Source organism: Cataglyphis hispanica, chromosome 8, assembly GCF_021464435.1.
Source record: "Cataglyphis hispanica isolate Lineage 1 chromosome 8, ULB_Chis1_1.0, whole genome shotgun sequence".
NCBI lineage: Eukaryota > Metazoa > Arthropoda > Insecta > Hymenoptera > Formicidae > Cataglyphis > Cataglyphis hispanica.
The window spans coordinates 5,404,059-5,423,819 of NC_065961.1; the positions used below are offsets into that span (position 1 = coordinate 5,404,059).

At 32.9% G+C, this 19,761-nt stretch overlaps 1 protein-coding gene and 1 long non-coding RNA gene across 6 annotated transcripts in view; both read left to right on the top strand.

Annotated features, from left to right (window-relative positions):
* The first annotated feature begins 1,950 nt into the window (after nucleotides 1-1,950).
* On the top strand, nucleotides 1,951-6,322 carry LOC126851505 (uncharacterized). The gene is made up of 2 exons (XR_007687677.1): nucleotides 1,951-3,992; nucleotides 4,384-6,322. It is a non-coding gene; the product is annotated as an uncharacterized LOC126851505 (long non-coding RNA).
* Nucleotides 6,323-12,062: 5,740 nt separating this feature from the next.
* LOC126851484 (tsukushi) overlaps nucleotides 12,063-19,761 on the top strand; it is a 91,450-nt gene continuing 83,751 nt past the window's right edge. Inside the window, exons 1-2 of one of the 5 annotated variants that reach the window (XM_050595522.1) lie at nucleotides 12,063-12,403; nucleotides 13,515-14,085. In XM_050595522.1, the coding sequence (XP_050451479.1) occupies nucleotides 14,034-14,085 (52 nt within the window). In that variant the 5' untranslated portion in view covers nucleotides 12,063-12,403; nucleotides 13,515-14,033. Of the gene's footprint in view, nucleotides 14,086-19,761 lie in introns of all 5 variants that reach the window. The other 4 variants (XM_050595521.1, XM_050595523.1, XM_050595524.1 and 1 more) reach the window with 4 other exon arrangements.

The window sequence follows — 19,761 nt, forward strand, 5'->3', positions numbered from 1 at the left end:
ATTTACCTGAGAAGAATAAACAACATTATACAAAATCATCTTCAATACATGTGATTCTTAACAAGATAAGAAAACGATTTCATGGAACAAACGCACAGTTTCATTCCGATATTTCAGCTCATCCTACATATATATTATTCTTGTAGGAATCATTTATTAGATTTAATAAGTACAATGTAAATTTTTCAAGAATTGTAACGATGTATATACCTCATTTATGTATATATATATATATATATATATATATATATATATATATATATATCTAGCAATGCCGTGAACTTTATTGATAACGCGTATCGTGCCAGGACACCATCACCTCATCACTACCCGATTTCTTCAAGAGTGTTATCTCAGATTTCAATAAAGTCGAAAAAATTTTAAACGAGGTATCTCTGACTAATCAATTCAAGTCGATTCGACATAATCGATACATCTTTAGATCTTTAAAATTATTTAGAACTTTTCGGCTAATGCAGCGCTCGAAATATTTAATAAAGTGTGTTGAATTTTCCTATAATTATATATCAAATGAATTAAATCATGTATATATATATATATATATGTTCGATATGCACGTACACGAACATCTGATTTCTGGAGTATTATTAAAATTCCACCGATCAATTCATAGATATAAGAAAATATCAGTAAAAATACATCAGTCGTGATTTTTTTATCGACATGAGATCGTTGCATGCATAGATACATAAAATATATAGACGAGTATCAACTGTCAAAATATCAGCTGATGATATAGGCAAAGAGGAATCGGAATCATCGGAATGCAATCCTTTTCAATTTTTTTTGAGTGCTAGAGTTTCTAGAAATAAATAAATAGGCTTCGAAGATAATAGATCTATGTATTTTATATCTTATGGCTGCGAGGCTGCGTGGCATCATTTTTTATTTGATTCATGCAATGGTAAAGTGCAAATAAGCTTTTTAATATTTTGATAAAACGTTACATTACTTTGATAATAATTTTAATAAAATTATTCTGATTATTTCATTAATCATATATTTTAAATAAAAAGAAATTTCGCATACAATTTTTATTTGATTTTGAGAAAAAAACTTTGATATCTTGTGTATCTCTCTCTTCTGTTTCTTTCTTTCTATTCATGCCATCTGTATGAATGTATCTGCGCCTGCGCGTAGTCGCATAGGTTATATCGTCATTGTCTTGATCCTTTACGAAAGGGAGAAATTTCATACATCTCTGTCAGATTGTAAGAATTTCAGAAAAATGTGGTACGAGATACTTCCATCGATGTTTATTGTAGGCTTAGTACCTGTTGTACCTCAAATTGCGGCTTATTACTTGAATCAGTATTTTTTGGGAAATGTAAGTTTTACATAACATAACCTTTCAATGCGCGAATTTATTTTAAAAGGAACAATTGAGAGAATAATATAATTTAATACTAATATATATATGTCTAGATAAGATATATGCGCAAGATAACTTTTTCGAACTTAAATAATATATGAAAAAAAAAAAAAAAGAAATCTGGAGCTAATTGCTATGTAGAATATAATTACAATTTTATTATTATTATATTTCCTTTATGAAATACTTTGCTATCTTTTATTTTGACATTGCTTGAACAAATTAACGATACGAAAAATTATGTCAAAAAGCAGTACGCAATACCAAATAGATCTGACTGAAATTGTAATAGTATTTCTTTGGCTTCTTTTTTTCAGCCAATGCGTAGGGATATGAGAGACATATGGGATCGCAATATGTTTACGAGAGATTTTCGCATCGATGGAGCTCCATGGAAAAACAGGGTAATTTGTTGATTAATGCATTTATATAAGATAAACAATTAGTCTGTATATATCATTAACTCGAAAGAACTTATAAATGTAAGTATATATTCATGTTTATAATCGCTCTTTCACAGGGACTAGAGAATATTCCTGATGACTAAGAGTACAAATAATAAATTATTATAATGTCACAGTAGTGGTTCATTAGACCGCTAGATGGGGTATATGTACCAAGCTATTATTTAATTATAATTTATACATATAATAATTAAAGTGTATATATGGTATATGAATGTATATTATATGACATTATAAAAATATATTTTACCTTTCTATTTCTAATTTCCTATATTTGAAAACTAAATCATAGTTATAAAATGTAGTAGACACATAATTTACTATATTAACTAGACACATATAACACACATTTACAAGAAATCAAATAAAATTATTTTTAATTACTTTTTTTAATAGGATATATTGTTATTTGATATTAAAGTATCATTATTCATGGCGAATACAAGCATTGAATGTAATGATTTGTATCTTAATAATTCAACAGATCGTAATAATGAATTCTAGCAGCAAAATCACCAAGTTAATGAATTAAAATGTCATAAGGAGATGTAAGAGTTGGAATAGTCTTACACTGATTTCTTATACAAGTAACACAGGTCGACAAAGTAACACATTATTCTTATCCTAGAAAATTCCTTAGTTAAGCGTTTCGCGAATGTGCCGTGATATTGATAATATAAAAGCGTAAACATTGCACGGAAACTCCGTTTCTCTCTTAAGTCTTAAGTATGACATTTTCAGAAAATCAATAGTTGGCGATGTAATCCCCTGGTAATGTTACTTAATTACTTTAGTCCACATATCAAGTTAACGTATGTGCAATTCGGGCTTTAGGTAAATAATGGAGCACACTACCTATACTATATTTAGGACGCGTGATCTGAAGCAGAGCATTTCACGAATTTCAGCGAGGATGTTTGAGAGATGCTAATTAATATTGACTCACATCGGCGTATCACGTTTACACGATTTAATCGTGTGATGCGTTCATCTTTATTCGAGGTCACAAATATAATTTGATATATCTGCATTCATTCGCATTTTAACAATGCCGCTTGTGCAGCAATCTCTCGTATCAGGAAACTTCATGGATTATAGCGTATGAATGATGTTGCTTTGTCGACTTGTGTTATCTGTATAAGAAATCAGTGTAGGTAAGATTATTCCGACATTATTCTTACATCTTCTTGCAGATGAGATTTTAATTCAACTTGATGATTTTGCTGCTAGAATTCATTATTACGACTTGTGTTGAACTATTAAAATACAAATCATTACATTCAATATGCATTCGTATTCCTATTGTATTCGTGAAAATAAAATTTTATCAATGGATTATTTAAATTTGAATTTTTGTATTGCTCAAGTTTCAAGATATATAACTATTATTATAATTATAATATATTGTCATATTATTGTCACACGATTCATGATTTTAATAAGATGAAAGAAAAATATTCCAAAAACTAGCGGTTTAATAAATTTTAAAAATATAAGTGTATATATGGTATCTTCGTTTTTCTCGTAATCACGAAGATATTTAACTTTGAGCATTAAAACTGTAGTTAGCCTGCCATTAAATTTTTGCGAACGAAAAGTTAAGCGTAAATTCGTCAAAGGACGTGCCATTAAAGGCGCATTTGAGACCTTTCCGTTTTAACTTGAAGGAAATGTAACTTTCTTGCTTCTTTAAAGAGTTACTTTTAAATCCCATTTCCGAGGTCCGTGTAGTACAACGTGCAGTTTTAAAGAGTGCGGTTAAGAAAATTTTACTATTTTTCTCAAAGCATGTACATCTCGCACAGTAAGCTGAAAAGCTGAGAGCAGAAACTTTCCAATCTGTGTGATCCTTAAATCGCATGAAGAAGTTTTACGAGCATTTTTATTTTAAGCACGACATCTAACGACAGCTTCGCATTGCGAGTGCGAAATATGGAAATCAGCTTAACGGAAAAGTGAGATTCGCATAGAAAACATGCGGGTGGCAGCGATATGTCTCTCCCCGGTGTCCACTATTTGAGCAACAAGTGTGCCGATGGAGGGGTTCAAGAAAATATGCTGCTCTTCGCGCGATAAACTTTGACATAAGATCTACACAATGCATTAAGGAATAACCATTGGTCAGGAAAAAAATGGTATAAGACTAGCCTAAGAATATATTTCAAACGTTACCAATAAATGACTAAATAATGTTACCTTGATATCTTATACTTAATATATGATCATATATTTTATATAATATAAAATAATTATACAATATAAAATAATATAAAATATTATAAAATAATATGTATAATAATATATAATATAAAATAATTTTCGTATAACTTTAATTCTATTTTATTTATTAAATTGCTTCTCTTCAAAAACCTTTCTCGAAATTTATTCGCGAGCTTCATATTCGATAGAAAAATGCCACTGTTGAAAAAGTGCGTCGTAAAATCTCCATTATGTAACTATATATATCTATTATCTATATATATAAATTCCTAATTTTCTAATAATAAAATTCACATTGTGCACTAGATCGATCGACGCCGATAAATATTTTTACGAAACAATTGCCACGGATCGAAGAGATGTGTAAAAAAAAAAACGAAATGAAGAAGGACATAATATATTGGTTGGACATTTGTGTGCGGTCGATGAACCGGAAGCTTCAGTCAAGGACCACTGTCATCGATTTTCACCAGTATGTCGCGATTGACGAATAATAGAGTGTGTCGTTGTAAGAGAATCATGACGCGAAACCGACTGAGGAGAAGAGAAAAGGGAAAGGAAACTGAATGACAAATTAAAATTTAATGTATCGCGAAAGAGTGGCCGGTGTGCCGCAGAGAGGAACATTACCTTGAGCTGTACGCGCACGCGGAATGAAAATTCTCCGCTTGTCAGACTGTCAGAGAAAGAAATATCCGGCAGGGGAGAGGTAGGATAACTTGCCTGTGCCGTCAGGGAATTCTTATTTTCTCTCTTCCCTTACCCGCTCACCGCGTAAAGCGTTTTTGCTATCCATTTTCCCGGCACGTTCAATACTTTAGGTAGAGATGCTCCGAAATTCTCATTGCTGCAAAGAAGGCAAGTGACGACGCAGGGAAGACACGCAAGAAAATAAGTTCCAGATGTGCAAAATAACGCTGCTCTCCCCTTTTGTTTTTTCTCTTCCAGAAAATCTTTCCCTCTCTAGGAAATCTTCCGGAAAATATATATAAGATCCGTGGGATGAGTGGGCGTAAATAATGAAGGATCATTGGCGGTAGCGTAAGCTGTCATAGTAATTGAAGTCATAGAATTGATGTGCTAGAAAACATATTCCTAAAAACTTTTTCGTTTCTTAAAAACTAAGCTTTCATACGTATGTTAATATAGTAGAAGCATAAATACGCGTTACACATCTTGTTAAAAAAAAATAGCAAAAGAGAGATAAGAGATAATAAAGAAAGCAATAGATGATAAAACAAAGAGATAATAAAAAATATAAGAAAGAGATTATACATTGTTATATATACATATATATATTATTGAAGTATAGATTTGTTATTCTTTAAGACAATCTTTATATAAATTTTAATTTTGCGTACATGAATTATATAGGACAATTTTAGATAAAAATTGAAATAATTTTATTTTTCTATAATACAATTTAATTGATCGCACGAGCAGTTATAAATTTCGACAAAAAGCTGTTATTTAGACAATCTAAAATTAAGAGGCTTATGAATATATTTCGTAACATACATATATTTATTGCTTTATTTGCAATATTTCTGCGCAACTTCCAATTTAAACACAGTTTTATTTCCAGTCTCTTATTAACGTAGAAAATTATTGGCGATATTTAGAGGACTTGATCGAATAGAATTCATCAACGATTAATACAAATCTATAATCTACAGTTTATTATGTGTAACGACCGACTGATCGAAGAGCGACATATTTTTACAATATTTTTTAGAGTAACTTTAATCGAGCATGAGATGAAATCGATATTAAATGCGTATACGCGAAAATATGCGATACGTTGAGAGGGTACCACAATTATACCGTAAATAAATTTATGTTTTGCAATTACACGAAAGGTGTTGCGCCCCTGCATCGACTTTTGCGGTCTCTTCGTTATTGACTCGTAAAAGGCCCCTGAAAAACATTAAAGTCAGCAGGGAACGAGTAAACCCAATGTGTTCCCCTTCTCTTCTGCCCCTCAAAAGAATGTATTATTCATGCCTCTATGCGAGACTCTGAGAAAATTCTCTGTGTTCTCACATTTCGATTCATCATACACCTAAGAATTTATGTTCTTTCTGAACACAAAACGAGGAGCACGATAACAATAATCGATTATTTCTCGTGATCGATTATCTTTAATATAGAAAGTTATATTCGCGTTAACGTCAAGTATTTTGATGGATGCTACTAATTCGTAAACAATTGACATGTTACCGTTAATAAATCTTTAAAAGCAAAAGCGTGTAGTCCATTATTGGCTAATTAATTATATCGATTTGTCTTAATATTTTGATGCAATGCATTCGTAAACAATTCAAGTGTTTTTGCTACGTTTCTGCAAAATATAGAAATACATGTTGAAAAAAAATATTAACTAAATATTTAATCTGTTGAAATATACTATGTTAGAGATGCAAGCTTAAATATTTACGTTAAAAAAAAATCGATTTATTAACTCTGAAAAAAATAGTAAGAGGGCTTATTTGTTATATAAGATCCATTTATTTATTTTTTGTCTCTCTTGTTATACAACATAAATATCAAGAATATATCTTTAAGAATATATCTTAAATATCTCTCATTGTTAGTTGGATTTTGTGCTCAATTATTATTAACAACATAAATAAAATATGATGACTTACGACTTACTGTGGCTTTCGCCACAATACACGGCGGCTCGTAGGAAGTAAATCCTGCTTTCGCTTGTACTCTATAAATCATGAAGGAGCGTACAATACCTGAGTAAAATCGACAGAACGTCTCGCGCGATGCGCGACATTAATCTTAGATTACGATAAGCGACCTCACTTCGCAGTTTTTGCGACAAATCTCACGTAAAGCGCAGTTTCCGGAGCAGATTTTTCGAAAATCACGATTCCGCCGAGCTTCCGGAGCAGAATGCATTTAGATCGTCGTCCTCGGAAAATGAAACTTATCGATTCGCGCGTCTAAACCAGTCGATGTCGACTAATTGCGTGACACCTCTCTCTATCTCTCTCGTTTTGAAAAATCTGTAAATAATGTAAATTTTTTATCATCTCTCGAACACAAATGCGAATGAATTTTTGTTATATCGATTCTAAATTCTTTAAATTTATTATCGACTTTGACATTTTCGAAATATACACAGGATGTGAAAAAATACCGGGATCCTAAAATATCTTTTTTTTTTAAATAATTATCTTTTTTATACCAATTGATTCGTCTTATTTTGTACATAAAAATATTATGGTAAGATTATTGAAAACTAAATATTTTATGAGATATTTCATTAATTAATATTAAAATATGTCAAAATAAGATAAAAATAATTTGAAAAACTTGATGAAAAATGTATTGATCGTTTGTAGAATTAATTACATGTTACTTCGTCACGTTCATAAAGGTTTCGTGATGCCATAGTACCTTCATTGCCAATTTCAATTCGAGAAAATCGTGGAAAGCCCGGTAAACTGTTCAAAGTTGCTTGACCCGTTTTCTCGGACTTACAGCCTTTGCGTTCACAGTTACTTTCCAACATAAACGAAGGCCGCTTTACCTTTTAGCGCCGATGATGTAACTCGCTGCTAGTCGCGTGAGTGACAAAATTAAATGAAATGCAGCGAGAAAGAATTAATTTGAAATTTTACATCGTAACAACATCGTAACCACCTGTGTGTAACATTCGTGTATGACCGCGGTGGCATTTCTGCATTTTGCCGTTTGCGAGAATGCTGAATAGTTGGACATTTGTTTGAAGTTTATGCAAAAGGCAATTCATTTTAACAGCTTTTTTTTCATTTGCAGATGATCGCTTTTTGTTCCTAGCGGCATCATAAATCACCGCGCGATATAAAACGTTAAAAAGCCGTCTCTTGCATTCTGAGTTCTGCTGAAAATGCAATAATGTCCAGATTATAACAGTGGATAGCGAGAAGAAGAACCAGAAAAAAGTGTCTATGTAATATCTCGCAAAAATATGTTGTAATATTACATTCATTAATATAGATGTATGTACATATACATACGTGTATGCATAAGGTACATTTATAATTAATTACAAATAAAATCATTTTTGTTTCTCTCTTTTTCATAAAATGTTGAATCTATTGTCACGAAAAAAAATTACTTTTTCTATCTTTATGATATAAAAATTATAACAAAAATTTATACTATTAAATTTTATATAGGATGTTTTATTATACGTTTAATTAATTTCTTTTGAACATTTTCCTCAATTTTAAATTTATATGTACATGTAAATCGTCTAAACCGTAATTGCTTTAAAAGATTCGTAAATTTATATAATTAACGGAGATACTCAGAATATAAGAGGCAAAAATATAGGCTGCGTATATTATATAATACTTTTCTGTTAAAGCTGAATATATAGAAAAATAATATCGAGGTTAATGGCAGAATAATTGCCTTTGAAATATAGAGATGCCTTTATAAATAGAACTATTTTTACCTAACGACGTAAAACGAATTGAGTTAGATAATTTATGCGGGTCCATTTTGCCCTCGCGCTCGATTTAAGTTGAGCATTTTTTTTTTTATAAGCATTGCTAATTTTCAATTTGCGGCGCGCGCAAAAATGGAAAGAATCTACATTCACGAGATGGTACAATGCCATCTTTGAAATCCATTTTCACAGATAAATGAAAACTTGCTGAACTTACATCCTCTCTGTGCCACTTTGCATACATCCGAAAAGTTCCGTGGAAATTAAAATTTTCCTACGCTAGTCGGTTTCACCGCGTAATTTCAATTGGCTTGGCAGAAACGCAGTTTTGGGCTCTTGGACTTTAATTAATGCGGCAAATCAAGGGAGAGATCCCTTCAGATAGATATCCCTTCAGATAGATCTTAAATTGTCGTATTGTTAGGTGTGATGTATAAGCGTATTATTATCCGTTATGAATTTCGCAGAAGATTTATGAAAACATTTCCGAAATTAATTGCCATATTAAATCGTATATGACAGATATTATCGCTGTGAAAATGTAATCCATGCTCTGTCATTAATTATGCAATAAAATGACGTGTTCGTAATGATCTTAAAGGAATAAAATAAAATACAATTTATTGAAACTTTCTTGAAATTGTTTAAAAATCAAACATAAATTTAATGTTCTTACTTTTAACGAATAATTAACATGCAATGGTATAATGATGTTTTTAATAATTAGATATTATATACACACGCAGACGTACATAAAATTATTATTTAAAATATATGTAATAAATATTAAAAAATAACTTTTTTAACATACACATTTATATTCAAAAGAATATACAATACAAATTATTTTATCTTTACTAATATCATTATTTTCTGAATATCTTGTATAAAAAATAATATTAATAATAAAAATAAAATAAAAATAATGTTTTGTCTCATGAAAAATGAAAGCTATGACTCGATCTATTATAGGTGAATAATCTTTGATAATAGAAATAGAATTATCAGCCATATTTTACGCATAGCTATGGAACGCGAATCATTTACTTATGTAATAAGTTGAGTCATAAGAAACTTTTCTCCTATGAGACAAATACCAAACATTATTTCAAAATATTATTTCTTATATTTCTTAAATAATTAAAATAAATAAAAGTTCAATTTAGGAAGTTTCCTCCTTCGATGTTTGAACTCACATATTTTATGCATTTCGAATAGATTCAATTTCCACATGTCTCGAAATACATAAGATATGTAAGATTTCGATAGAATTTGAAAAATATATCATTAAATATTTAATTTTTTTTTCGACATTCTCAGAATTATACACTCGCAACCGTAAGGAACGCGAAAATTTCTACTAAATTTCGACTTTCAATTTTATTAGGAGACTGGTCCAAATTTAGGATTCCGAGTTTGTATTATGCGAATCAAATATGGTTGTCATGGCGTAATCATTTCATCGGTATGTTTATTTACAGTGTCGATATATTGTAATATAGATGCCGCTTGTAATGCGCATTTAATCGTGCTCGAACATCACGAGTATCGAAAAAAATAGAATCGGATCATAATTAATATAGTAATTAATGTTATTCTCACTACATGCCTAATTATATTACGATATGATATTACTTGTCACTCACGTTATCGGCTTTCAGATTATTGAGTATAAATATCGTTCTGCAAACGTGTGTGTAGTGTCGGAAGTATATAGAAAAAAGTATCGAGCGATTGTTGTATTATTCGCAAATTACAATATATCGCAACCGTGTGATAATTCAATCGGGAGAATTTTACGCAACCATAGATACAAGTATTTTTAAATGTATTAATAAAATTATCGAGAATAAATATTGCTAACTAATATATCGAGCGATTCTTGTATCACGTATAAATATATCACGGCGATAATATGAACGTTCGCCAATTTCATCAAGTGAACTTTTTGTGTAAATTTCACGCATTGTTAATCGAATAGATGTTTTAATACAGAAGTCATTTTTTCGAATTTTTTTAACCTAACGTGGCTTATCTGTCGCTGATTTCTATATATACTAACACAAGCTTTCATATCATCCTCGCAGTAGAAAAAAAAATCCGAAGGAGAGATAGAAAAAATGAAAGAGAAAGAGAGAGAGAGAGAGAGAGAGAGAGAGAGAGAGAGAGAGATGAAAGAAAGTCTCATATCAGCGAATATTTCTATTCTTTCAACGCAAGCTTTGTACAAGCTCTGTTAAAAAAAGTTCAACAAGTGTTATTACAAGTAAGCGTGAACTAAGCATATTTTTTATAGGACATGATAAAAAAGCTTTTTGATTAAACTTTACTGAAAAAAAACATACAATGTCGCTATCTCGGATCGCATTTGGAGCGTCAGAGCTTGCTTTAATATGTATAGAGTTCAGAGATTTATGTATTTCGAGACATGAAAACTGAATCTGTTAAAAAAATTGTCGCTTTTATTTCATTTTTTAAATTGCGTTTGAACGCAGTGATGTATGCAATGGTATTATAAATTCTAAATCAAGAAATTATTTATATTTTTAAAGCAATAAAAAACGATGAATCTTTATTCCTCTTTAAGCATTATTAAAATATAGATCACATTACAATATGAAAAATTTGTACTATTATTTATATTGTGTTTAATACGAAGAAAATGGAGAATCAGCATTAGAATCATTGTTACAATAAATATTAAAACAATGACTAATGATTCTTCATCTCTTTCTAAATATCAAAACGCGTTACATGATAGGATATTTTATAATATACGTTATACTTGATTTGAACGTAAACATTTTTACGACAATAATGCATATGTAACATTGCGTTCAAATTGCGTTCAAATTGTATGAAAAATAAAAGCGATAATCTTTTTGTACAGATTCAATTTTTGCGCCTTCAATATACATAAAATGTATGTGCGAGATTCAAAAAAATCTATAAGTGTGGCTTTATAGAAATATTTATTTATCGAAAACATTTATGATTTGTATGTATGTGTGTGTGTATGTATTAAAAGTTACATCCACAATTAAATTCCGATATTATAATATTATAAATAATATAATATTATAATATAATAATATTATAAATTCCGAATTCATCATACATTTACAATTGTCATTTTCAAAAAAAATGACAAACTGTATGAGCATTAAAACATGAGTTGTGTGCGTTTCTGGAAGTTTTCCTCGTCAAAAACAATCGTTTTGAGAAACACTGATATCTACGACGCCACCGCGTGTCCTGCTGCCCTACGAAGCGTTTCTCCCCCTCACGCAGGAAGCCCTTACGCAGGAGCCGGCTGGCGGTGGCAGGCTCGGGGACGCGTAAACTACGCCGCGTCCGTGACACACACGGAGTCGTGAGGGTGAAGCCTGAAGTTGGCGCCGGTCGCGCAGTCGAGCGTGGGACTTGGTCGGAGTAACTTATCTCTCGTCTTGTGCGCGCATGCTTACTCGACTTCGCCGATCGCGTCGTTTCGAAAGTCTTACGGCTTACGGTACCTGCAAAGGCAAATCTATCATAAGCGCGCGCGCGCGCGCGAAATCGCGTTATTCTGTGCAGAGTGCTCTTCGTCTTTTCTGAGAAAATCGGGAGGGAAGCCGAGCGCGAGTCGCGACGAAACCGCGCGATCTTCGGGGCGGTAGAGGGAGAGAGGAGGGGGGAGAGAGAGAGAGAGAGAGAGAGAAAGAGTCCCGATTCCGCGAGTAGCGGTCACCGGTCACAGTCGCGCGCGAGACGTCGTCGAGGTTGCTTCGTGTACGAGTGTGACATTTTTGGAAAGGAAATTTTACGCGTTTGGTAAAAAAAACTGATTGATCGATTTTAGCGGCGATATAACCTCTATCGTAGGATTATCGGTACGTGTTTTGTATATGTGTACGTTTTTTGTGATATGTTTTTATTGTGTGATGTATTTTTTGTTCTCTCCGCTTGGAGAGTTAGTTTTATTTTACGGTGATACTGTCTCGCGTGTAAAAGTGTTGACGATTTCGAAGTAAGACGCGAGAAGTTGTCTCTCCTCGCGACAACGCGATACTTCATTTTGAAACTGGGCAGTTATCGATTTTCGATTTCGCTCGAGTAAATATTTTCCGTTTTTCTCTTATCCTCTTATTTATCCTCTTTTATTTCTATTGCGCGGAGAGATCGCTCGTCAATTATTCTCGATAATTTCTCGTGCTGGAAATGAAGTCGGGATCATATTATTCGAGGTTTATCGGACACGTCACGGAACGTGTAAGAAATTTCACAGCCGCGTTCGTTCGAGTTACTCGCGAGGAGATTGATTCGCGATTATCGACTTGGCCCGACGCCAATTCGCAATTCATATCCGCGCAGGCAGGCGGTCGGCTTCTAATCGTAAACTTTCGATTCTCATCGGAGTGAATATCGACGCTGAATCAATCCGGCCAACTAAACCGTCTGAATAACGCGCGTCAGACGCTCATCTCGATTACGAAATTTCATCGCGGGGGAGGGGAGGGGAGGGAGGGAGGGACTCAATCTTCGGGGTCGCTAACTTTTCGCGTATATCGGCAACTACCGGCTTCGGGAAACCAGGGTTTTTCAACTTCTCTTTTTCGGTTAAACTCCGGTAAACTTAATTTCCCGAACTACCTTCTCCTTTAGAAAAACAAGCTTTCCTAAGGCTGCTTTTTCATCAAAGGAGAGAGCTTGTCGAGAGTAATACTCGGCGACAGAAGCAAAAGTTTCGATCTATCGCGCGCGTACTTCACTTTGGTTAAAAAAAAACAAAAAAAAAAAATCAAAACGATTATCGGGACAAATAAACGCTCCGCGTAAGAAATATTTGTTACGTCACAAGCCGAGATCAGCTTTGAAGAGTGATTGTGAAAATTTATCGATCGCTCGAGATTTTTTCGTCGGTTGAAAAACACTGGTCGAAACGAAACAAGGGGGAGATCGTCCTTTTTCTTACTACGCAGCGCGTCTGTCCTTGAACAGGTTAAAGAAGGAGAAGAGGGGTTATCTCGGCGGGGCTTTATATAGGACGATTCATACGATACGATACGGCTTCGCGCGATAGATGATGCAATTCTCGATCCTGCTCGCCTAAGGAAGGAAAAGTCCGCGACTTGACGTTAACAGCACGATTCTGAGACGACCTGCCTTGTTCCCCTCCCCTCCTCCTCCCCTCTTGCTTCATCTCATTCTTACCTCGCCTCGCTTCACCTCATTCTTACCTCGCCTCGCTTCGTCCCGTTCTCACCACGCTTCTCACACCTCATCATCTTATCCTTAACCAGCGATTCCTGCCGCAATGGTGTGCGTGAGATCGCGCGCGCGAATCGTTGACGGACTTGGCGGGAGCGGCCTGTAACTCGTAACAGCAGCTGGTGATATTCGCGCGAGTACACGTGGGAAAGGAAGAGGAGAGGTGGCCGGAGAAGAGAGGAGCCAAATCCGAGAAGGAGAAAGAGAGAGAGAGAGAGAGAGAACCTAGATCCATCTCGGGTCTCCGACAGCGGCCATGCGGCCCTTTGGGATATCCTCGAAACGGTCGTCCGTCGTCAGCGAAAAAGGTGAGCGCACAAAGAACTTGCTAAACAAAGGCCACGATCCCGGCCGCCATTTTTCGGAATGAATTCCGCATCGCGTGAATTGCCAGCCGAAAGTTTTCTCTCTACCGCGTAAACTTTTCGTCAAATGTCCGGGATACGCGAGATAGTATTGTCGCATTGTTGAATTACGTGGTATTTTACGAGTGAATTTTACAGCTATGAACTTGCGAAAAACGGGGTTTTAAATAAATAATACACGTAATTTCTTGCTATATTATTTTATAATTTACATCGAAAATTTTTTCGGCGAAATTCGCGTTCGCGATAATAATTGAAGCAAGCGGGTGAATGAAATGGGCGACGTAAATATTTTTTATAGATTTACAACCGAATAAATGACGGTTAGAAATTAATAACCAGTACGATCTGAATCACTTCGGAATACGCAATTGTGAACACCTGCTTTGCAGACGCATATCATAAATAATAAATAGACAAATACATACATACATACATACGCACATTGGAAACGCATTGTATTCTGTGTATACCGAGTTGCGATTTTTTTTTAATACGAGGAGAATTACGAGGAAGTTTTATGGATAAAATCTGGGCAACGTTTCATAAAGATATTATAATATTGCATTTTATTTTATAATTTCAATTAAATAATTTCAATTAATTAATTAAAAAATTAATAATTTATTCATACATATAATGTAGCGTTATAAATTGTAAACAATGGAATTATGGAAACAATGTGAAATTCAAATGCTCTCGCATTTTATTTTATGCGTATTTGAAAAATTTGCATTTAATTAAAAATTGACGAGCTTTGTTCATTGCACGAACACTTAACTCGGAAAAAGAAACACGTTTTTTTTCGAAACAAATCGACGGTAAAAAGGAAGCGATACGTCTTCGTAAAAGAAAAATAGCGCGCAACGTGTACAATACATACAAGTCATGATGATTAAATGAAACACCGGGATCGTTGTCTTCTTTCTTGATAAATCGCATCTTTGCAATGAGATCGGCGGAATTTATATAAAGATGGCAGTGTTTTAAAACCGCACAGCGATTCACAATCAATGTAATAAGGAGAGTAATTAATAATATACGAAGATAGACACGACATATTCGGATAGATAATTTTTTTTATTATATTTATTACATTTATTTTTTTATTATATTATTATTTATTATTTTATTATTTATTACTATTTTTATTATTATTATCATTTATTATTTTATTATATATTATTATTATTTATTATTTTTCATTATTATTATTTATTATTTTTTTTATTTATTATTTATTGTTTTATTATTATGTTATTATATTATTATTATATTTTATTATATTTATTAAAGTAAAAAAATAAGAGATAATATTTTTCTCAAGTACTATTAATATCTCAACTTTGTGCAAGTGAATATTTAAACGATTTATTCTCTTCGATATTTCGTAATAAATAAAATAGAACGGAAAATCATTAAGATTAACAACTTTTTGACTTGCACTTGAGTCAAATCCTATTTTACGAAGAATAGAGTTCACGATAAGAACTTGAATAAACCTTGCGGTTTTAAGACACTTCATCGTCAATAATTTACATTACGAAAACACGCCGTGCATTTTTCTTTTCCTCTCTCCCTCCCATCCGCGGAGAATAAACACATTTAATTTCGATCTCGTTTCGTAAACTGGATATTCCCACGTGCGCCGAACTCATTCCGAAATGTCTCGAATTGTTTCCACCGACATAACGAGATTGCGTCAACCATTGCGTATCTCAATCGCGCCAAGTCGATGGAAGTTGCACGTTGATGACGTGCCCTATCGACTTTGGAGCGCGAAGTTATGTTGTAATCTTCTTACATCGAAGAAACGTCGGAACTTGGTCTGTGCCCGCTGGTCGCGTCAATAAACCATTAACACGAGCGTAAGCCGTACCTATGTACGGTAACCTTTAGGGAGTCGAGAGTGGCTTTTTCTTCAACCTGAATTGTCACGAAAAAAAAAAAAATACGTTGCGTGAATTTAAAATACTTTGTTGTTTCAATGATTTAGCCACAGCCGATTGTTACTTCGCACGAGACGAATTTATTTCTATAAAGATGTATTTTTGTGTATATTTACTGATATAATTATTATATTTATTACGTAAAGCCGAGACAAAATTAATCCTTCGTCAATTGAATCAAAACGTTAATTTAAGATAATTATTTTCTCCAAATTTGGCTGCGTTCAATTTCAAATTGAGATTTATAGATTTAAATAGATTAAAGAATATATAATTTCTGTTTTAATAGTTCATTTGAATGTGTTCGAAAGATATTCTAGAATAATAGACAATTCAAATTTTACAGATTATTTTTTAAACCTCCAAACATTTATTTATATAACCGAATTAATCTTCTTTAAAATTGAATTTTTGAATCTAAGTTTTTAATTACTTAGAGATAACAAGAATACAATTTTACACAAAAGGACTGCATCAAAATAGCATCCTTAAGGCGATTTTAAATTGCCTTTATTATATTTATTCTTTTTTACCGACATTTTAAATAGTTTGATAATTAAATCGTAAATTATTCGGTACTTCTTATAGTCGATTTTAATAAAATTGTCATAGGAATTTTGAAAGTTAGTTGAAGTGTCATTTGCAATCGAAATTTTTCGATGTTCTCGAATATCTGTGTATTATTTATTATCTTCGTAAATTTAGTTCTCAACAGTGATGGACATTTCCTGATGACTTAAAACGTTTGACATATAAAAACGTCAAAAACATCGTTATTTTAAAATAATCCGTGATTTTACGTGCAAAAATATAAAAAAAATATCTTTAGCTATTTTTCCGATTCGTTTCCCTAAATAGTATTATTTACACAAAGCAAGCATATTTACATTTGAAAGGTAGTGTAAAATATATAACGTCGAAGGATATATAAATAGAATTACTCTGTATATTAAAAATTAGAGAAAAAAATATGAAATTTTCAATTATAGTCTCACAATTTTTACACTAATTTGTACATTTGCATTTATCGTATTTTAATCGTTAATCAGATTTGCATGTATTTATTTCGAATAATTGCGAGAGCAATACGAAGTGAAATAGAAACATGTACATTGACGCGAGTAGCTAATTATCAAGTGGAATCCTTAATGAAACTCGATCAATATTAGCGTCTGAATATTTCTCGTTCACATACTATATAAAAGCGTCATCTTTCATCAAGATATATATATCTTTTTAATATATCTTTTCTTTACACATAATTTATTATTTTCAATATAATTCTATTACACAAAATTATCTTATATTCTATAAATATAGACCTTTTTATTTTAAAAGAATAAATATGCCTATATAACACTATTTAATTATTCAATTGTTTAAAATACATTCTATCCAACGACATATATAATAAATGTATAATTAATTTATTCATCATTTAAGTTATTTCGATTATTTGAGAAAATTCAAGTGTGTTATTTCGCAACAATTTCTTTTCGTTCACTCGCAAAATCGTGTCCGAATATTCCTTACGAAAACACGCGCGCGCATTCGTGATTAAAAAAAAAATACACATTTTTTTGCGATGCGATTTTTACGTGATTTTTCGCGTCGCCGGGAAAGCTAGGGATCGTTGCGCCACACCGCTGGGAAACGATTTCCACATTCGTGTTGGTGTAATTGGTAGATAAATGCAGGTAATGCATGATAATTAAACCGCGCTTCGTTGCGTCACGGTTAAAAGCGAACGATCCTCTTGCGCGTTGCCTAGTTTCTTCGCGGATAGACGGCAATAAAAACGCGACAAGAATTAATCGAAACGCTTCATATTGTTGGTTTTGACGAGTTTAATGCTTCTCTCTCTTCCGCCCTCTGTTTATCATTGCACGTTTTTATTGCGATTTAATCTCGCCGCGGGGAAATAACGAACGTGTAATTTACGATTCACGATATTCGCAAATTACGAGATTCTTTATCGAGACTTTTATTTGCATATTTGAACTCGGGATATGACACAGAAATATTTGATGTGCAATCTATCAGCATTCAATGTATTATTGAATATTGAATTCAATACTGATACTAGTATGATAATAGTGCTTTGAATCAAATAGTTTGTCATTAAGAACCTACATTTTACATAATAAATATGGAAATATCGAGAAAAATTATGATGAAATTAATATTCCATGAATATTTTGTACCATTCTTTTTTTTCCTTCGTTAATTAGTATTAATTAATTAAAGAATTAAATTGATTAATGTTATTATACAGGTGATTGCTGCATCGATAGGAATATGTATTCCTGATAATATATATTCTCTCTCTCTCTCTCTCTCTCTGATATATTTTTCTTAATAAATAGATTATATGATATGGAATATAAGCGGCGTAGAAAATATAATAGAGAAATATTTTGAGACATAGATGCTAAAATGAAACAAAGAAGAAAATATTAAATCTTTAATTATAACTATATTACCTTCTATTAATAACTAGAGATTGAAAAGCTTCAAGATAATTGCACTAATGATATACTGAAAAGATGAGATTTCATCTTCAGTTATTACATTAAATTAAGAGGAACATATTTCTACTGTCACGTAAATATCTGAAAAATATTGAGCTAATTTAAAATTTTTCTGCTCGAAATAAAAGAACACGAAATATCATATATATGGATATAATAAGTATTCTATAATTGTATGGAACAAATAAATGTTGCCGAAATTTCCCTTCTATCTTTTTATATAAATATTTTTAAGCGTGCAATATTTATTTTGAAAAAAATAAAGGCACAATTTAAAAACTCCAATCTTAAATCCATTTTTCAGCTTAACAGCGATGATCACATTTGTTTTAAAGAGAATTCTCGTTCCTGGTAAACAGTGGTTGTTGTCCCGAATAATTTTATGCATCGCCATTAATTTCGCCGAGAGAGAGAGAGAATTGGGTATTTGTATTCCAAAAAAAGATTTATACATCGCGGTCAGCCGTTTTCCATAATTTCGCCCGTCGTCCTTTCAACAAAACAATGCTTTTGCATGTGTAGGTATCGAAACGCAACAGCGATGCGGATACATCGAACCGGATGAAAGAAATGTGAAATCTGTATTACCCTGTAAATTCGTATATGCTACGTGAGGGCACAAAGGGCACCATATAATGCCGGTGGATGAAATCGCGTCACGCGGTCCTCTCGCGTCATCTCGCTTGCAGCCCTCGTTTCGGCGTCCATCCATCGCGCTTGCCTTTCCGTTCACGAGCTTGAGAACGCGCTTGGAAAATAATTGCTTTCGCCGCATTGTGTGCAACGCGATAGTTCCTTCTCGTATCGACGATGGAGGAGGGATTTTTCTTTGAGTACGTTGAGGGCAGGGCTCTCTGCGGGTTACATTGCGGAGAACGTCGGACGCGAGGTTGTATCTTGATGTACACCGCCTGTGGGGTCCCACCGGAGATGATGCACCAACGTTTTCTCATTTTACGCCGAGACTGTTACACAGCGCGAAAATATCTCCCGCCTTTTTTCTCTCTCTCTCTCTCTCTATCTTCGTAAAAATTTCCTTCAGCGTCTAATTATTCCACGGACCTAAAACGTACCTAGGACCTCGGCGCATATATTATCACTTTCTTCCCGTAAAAAAAGGAAAAATGGTTCACGAAAAA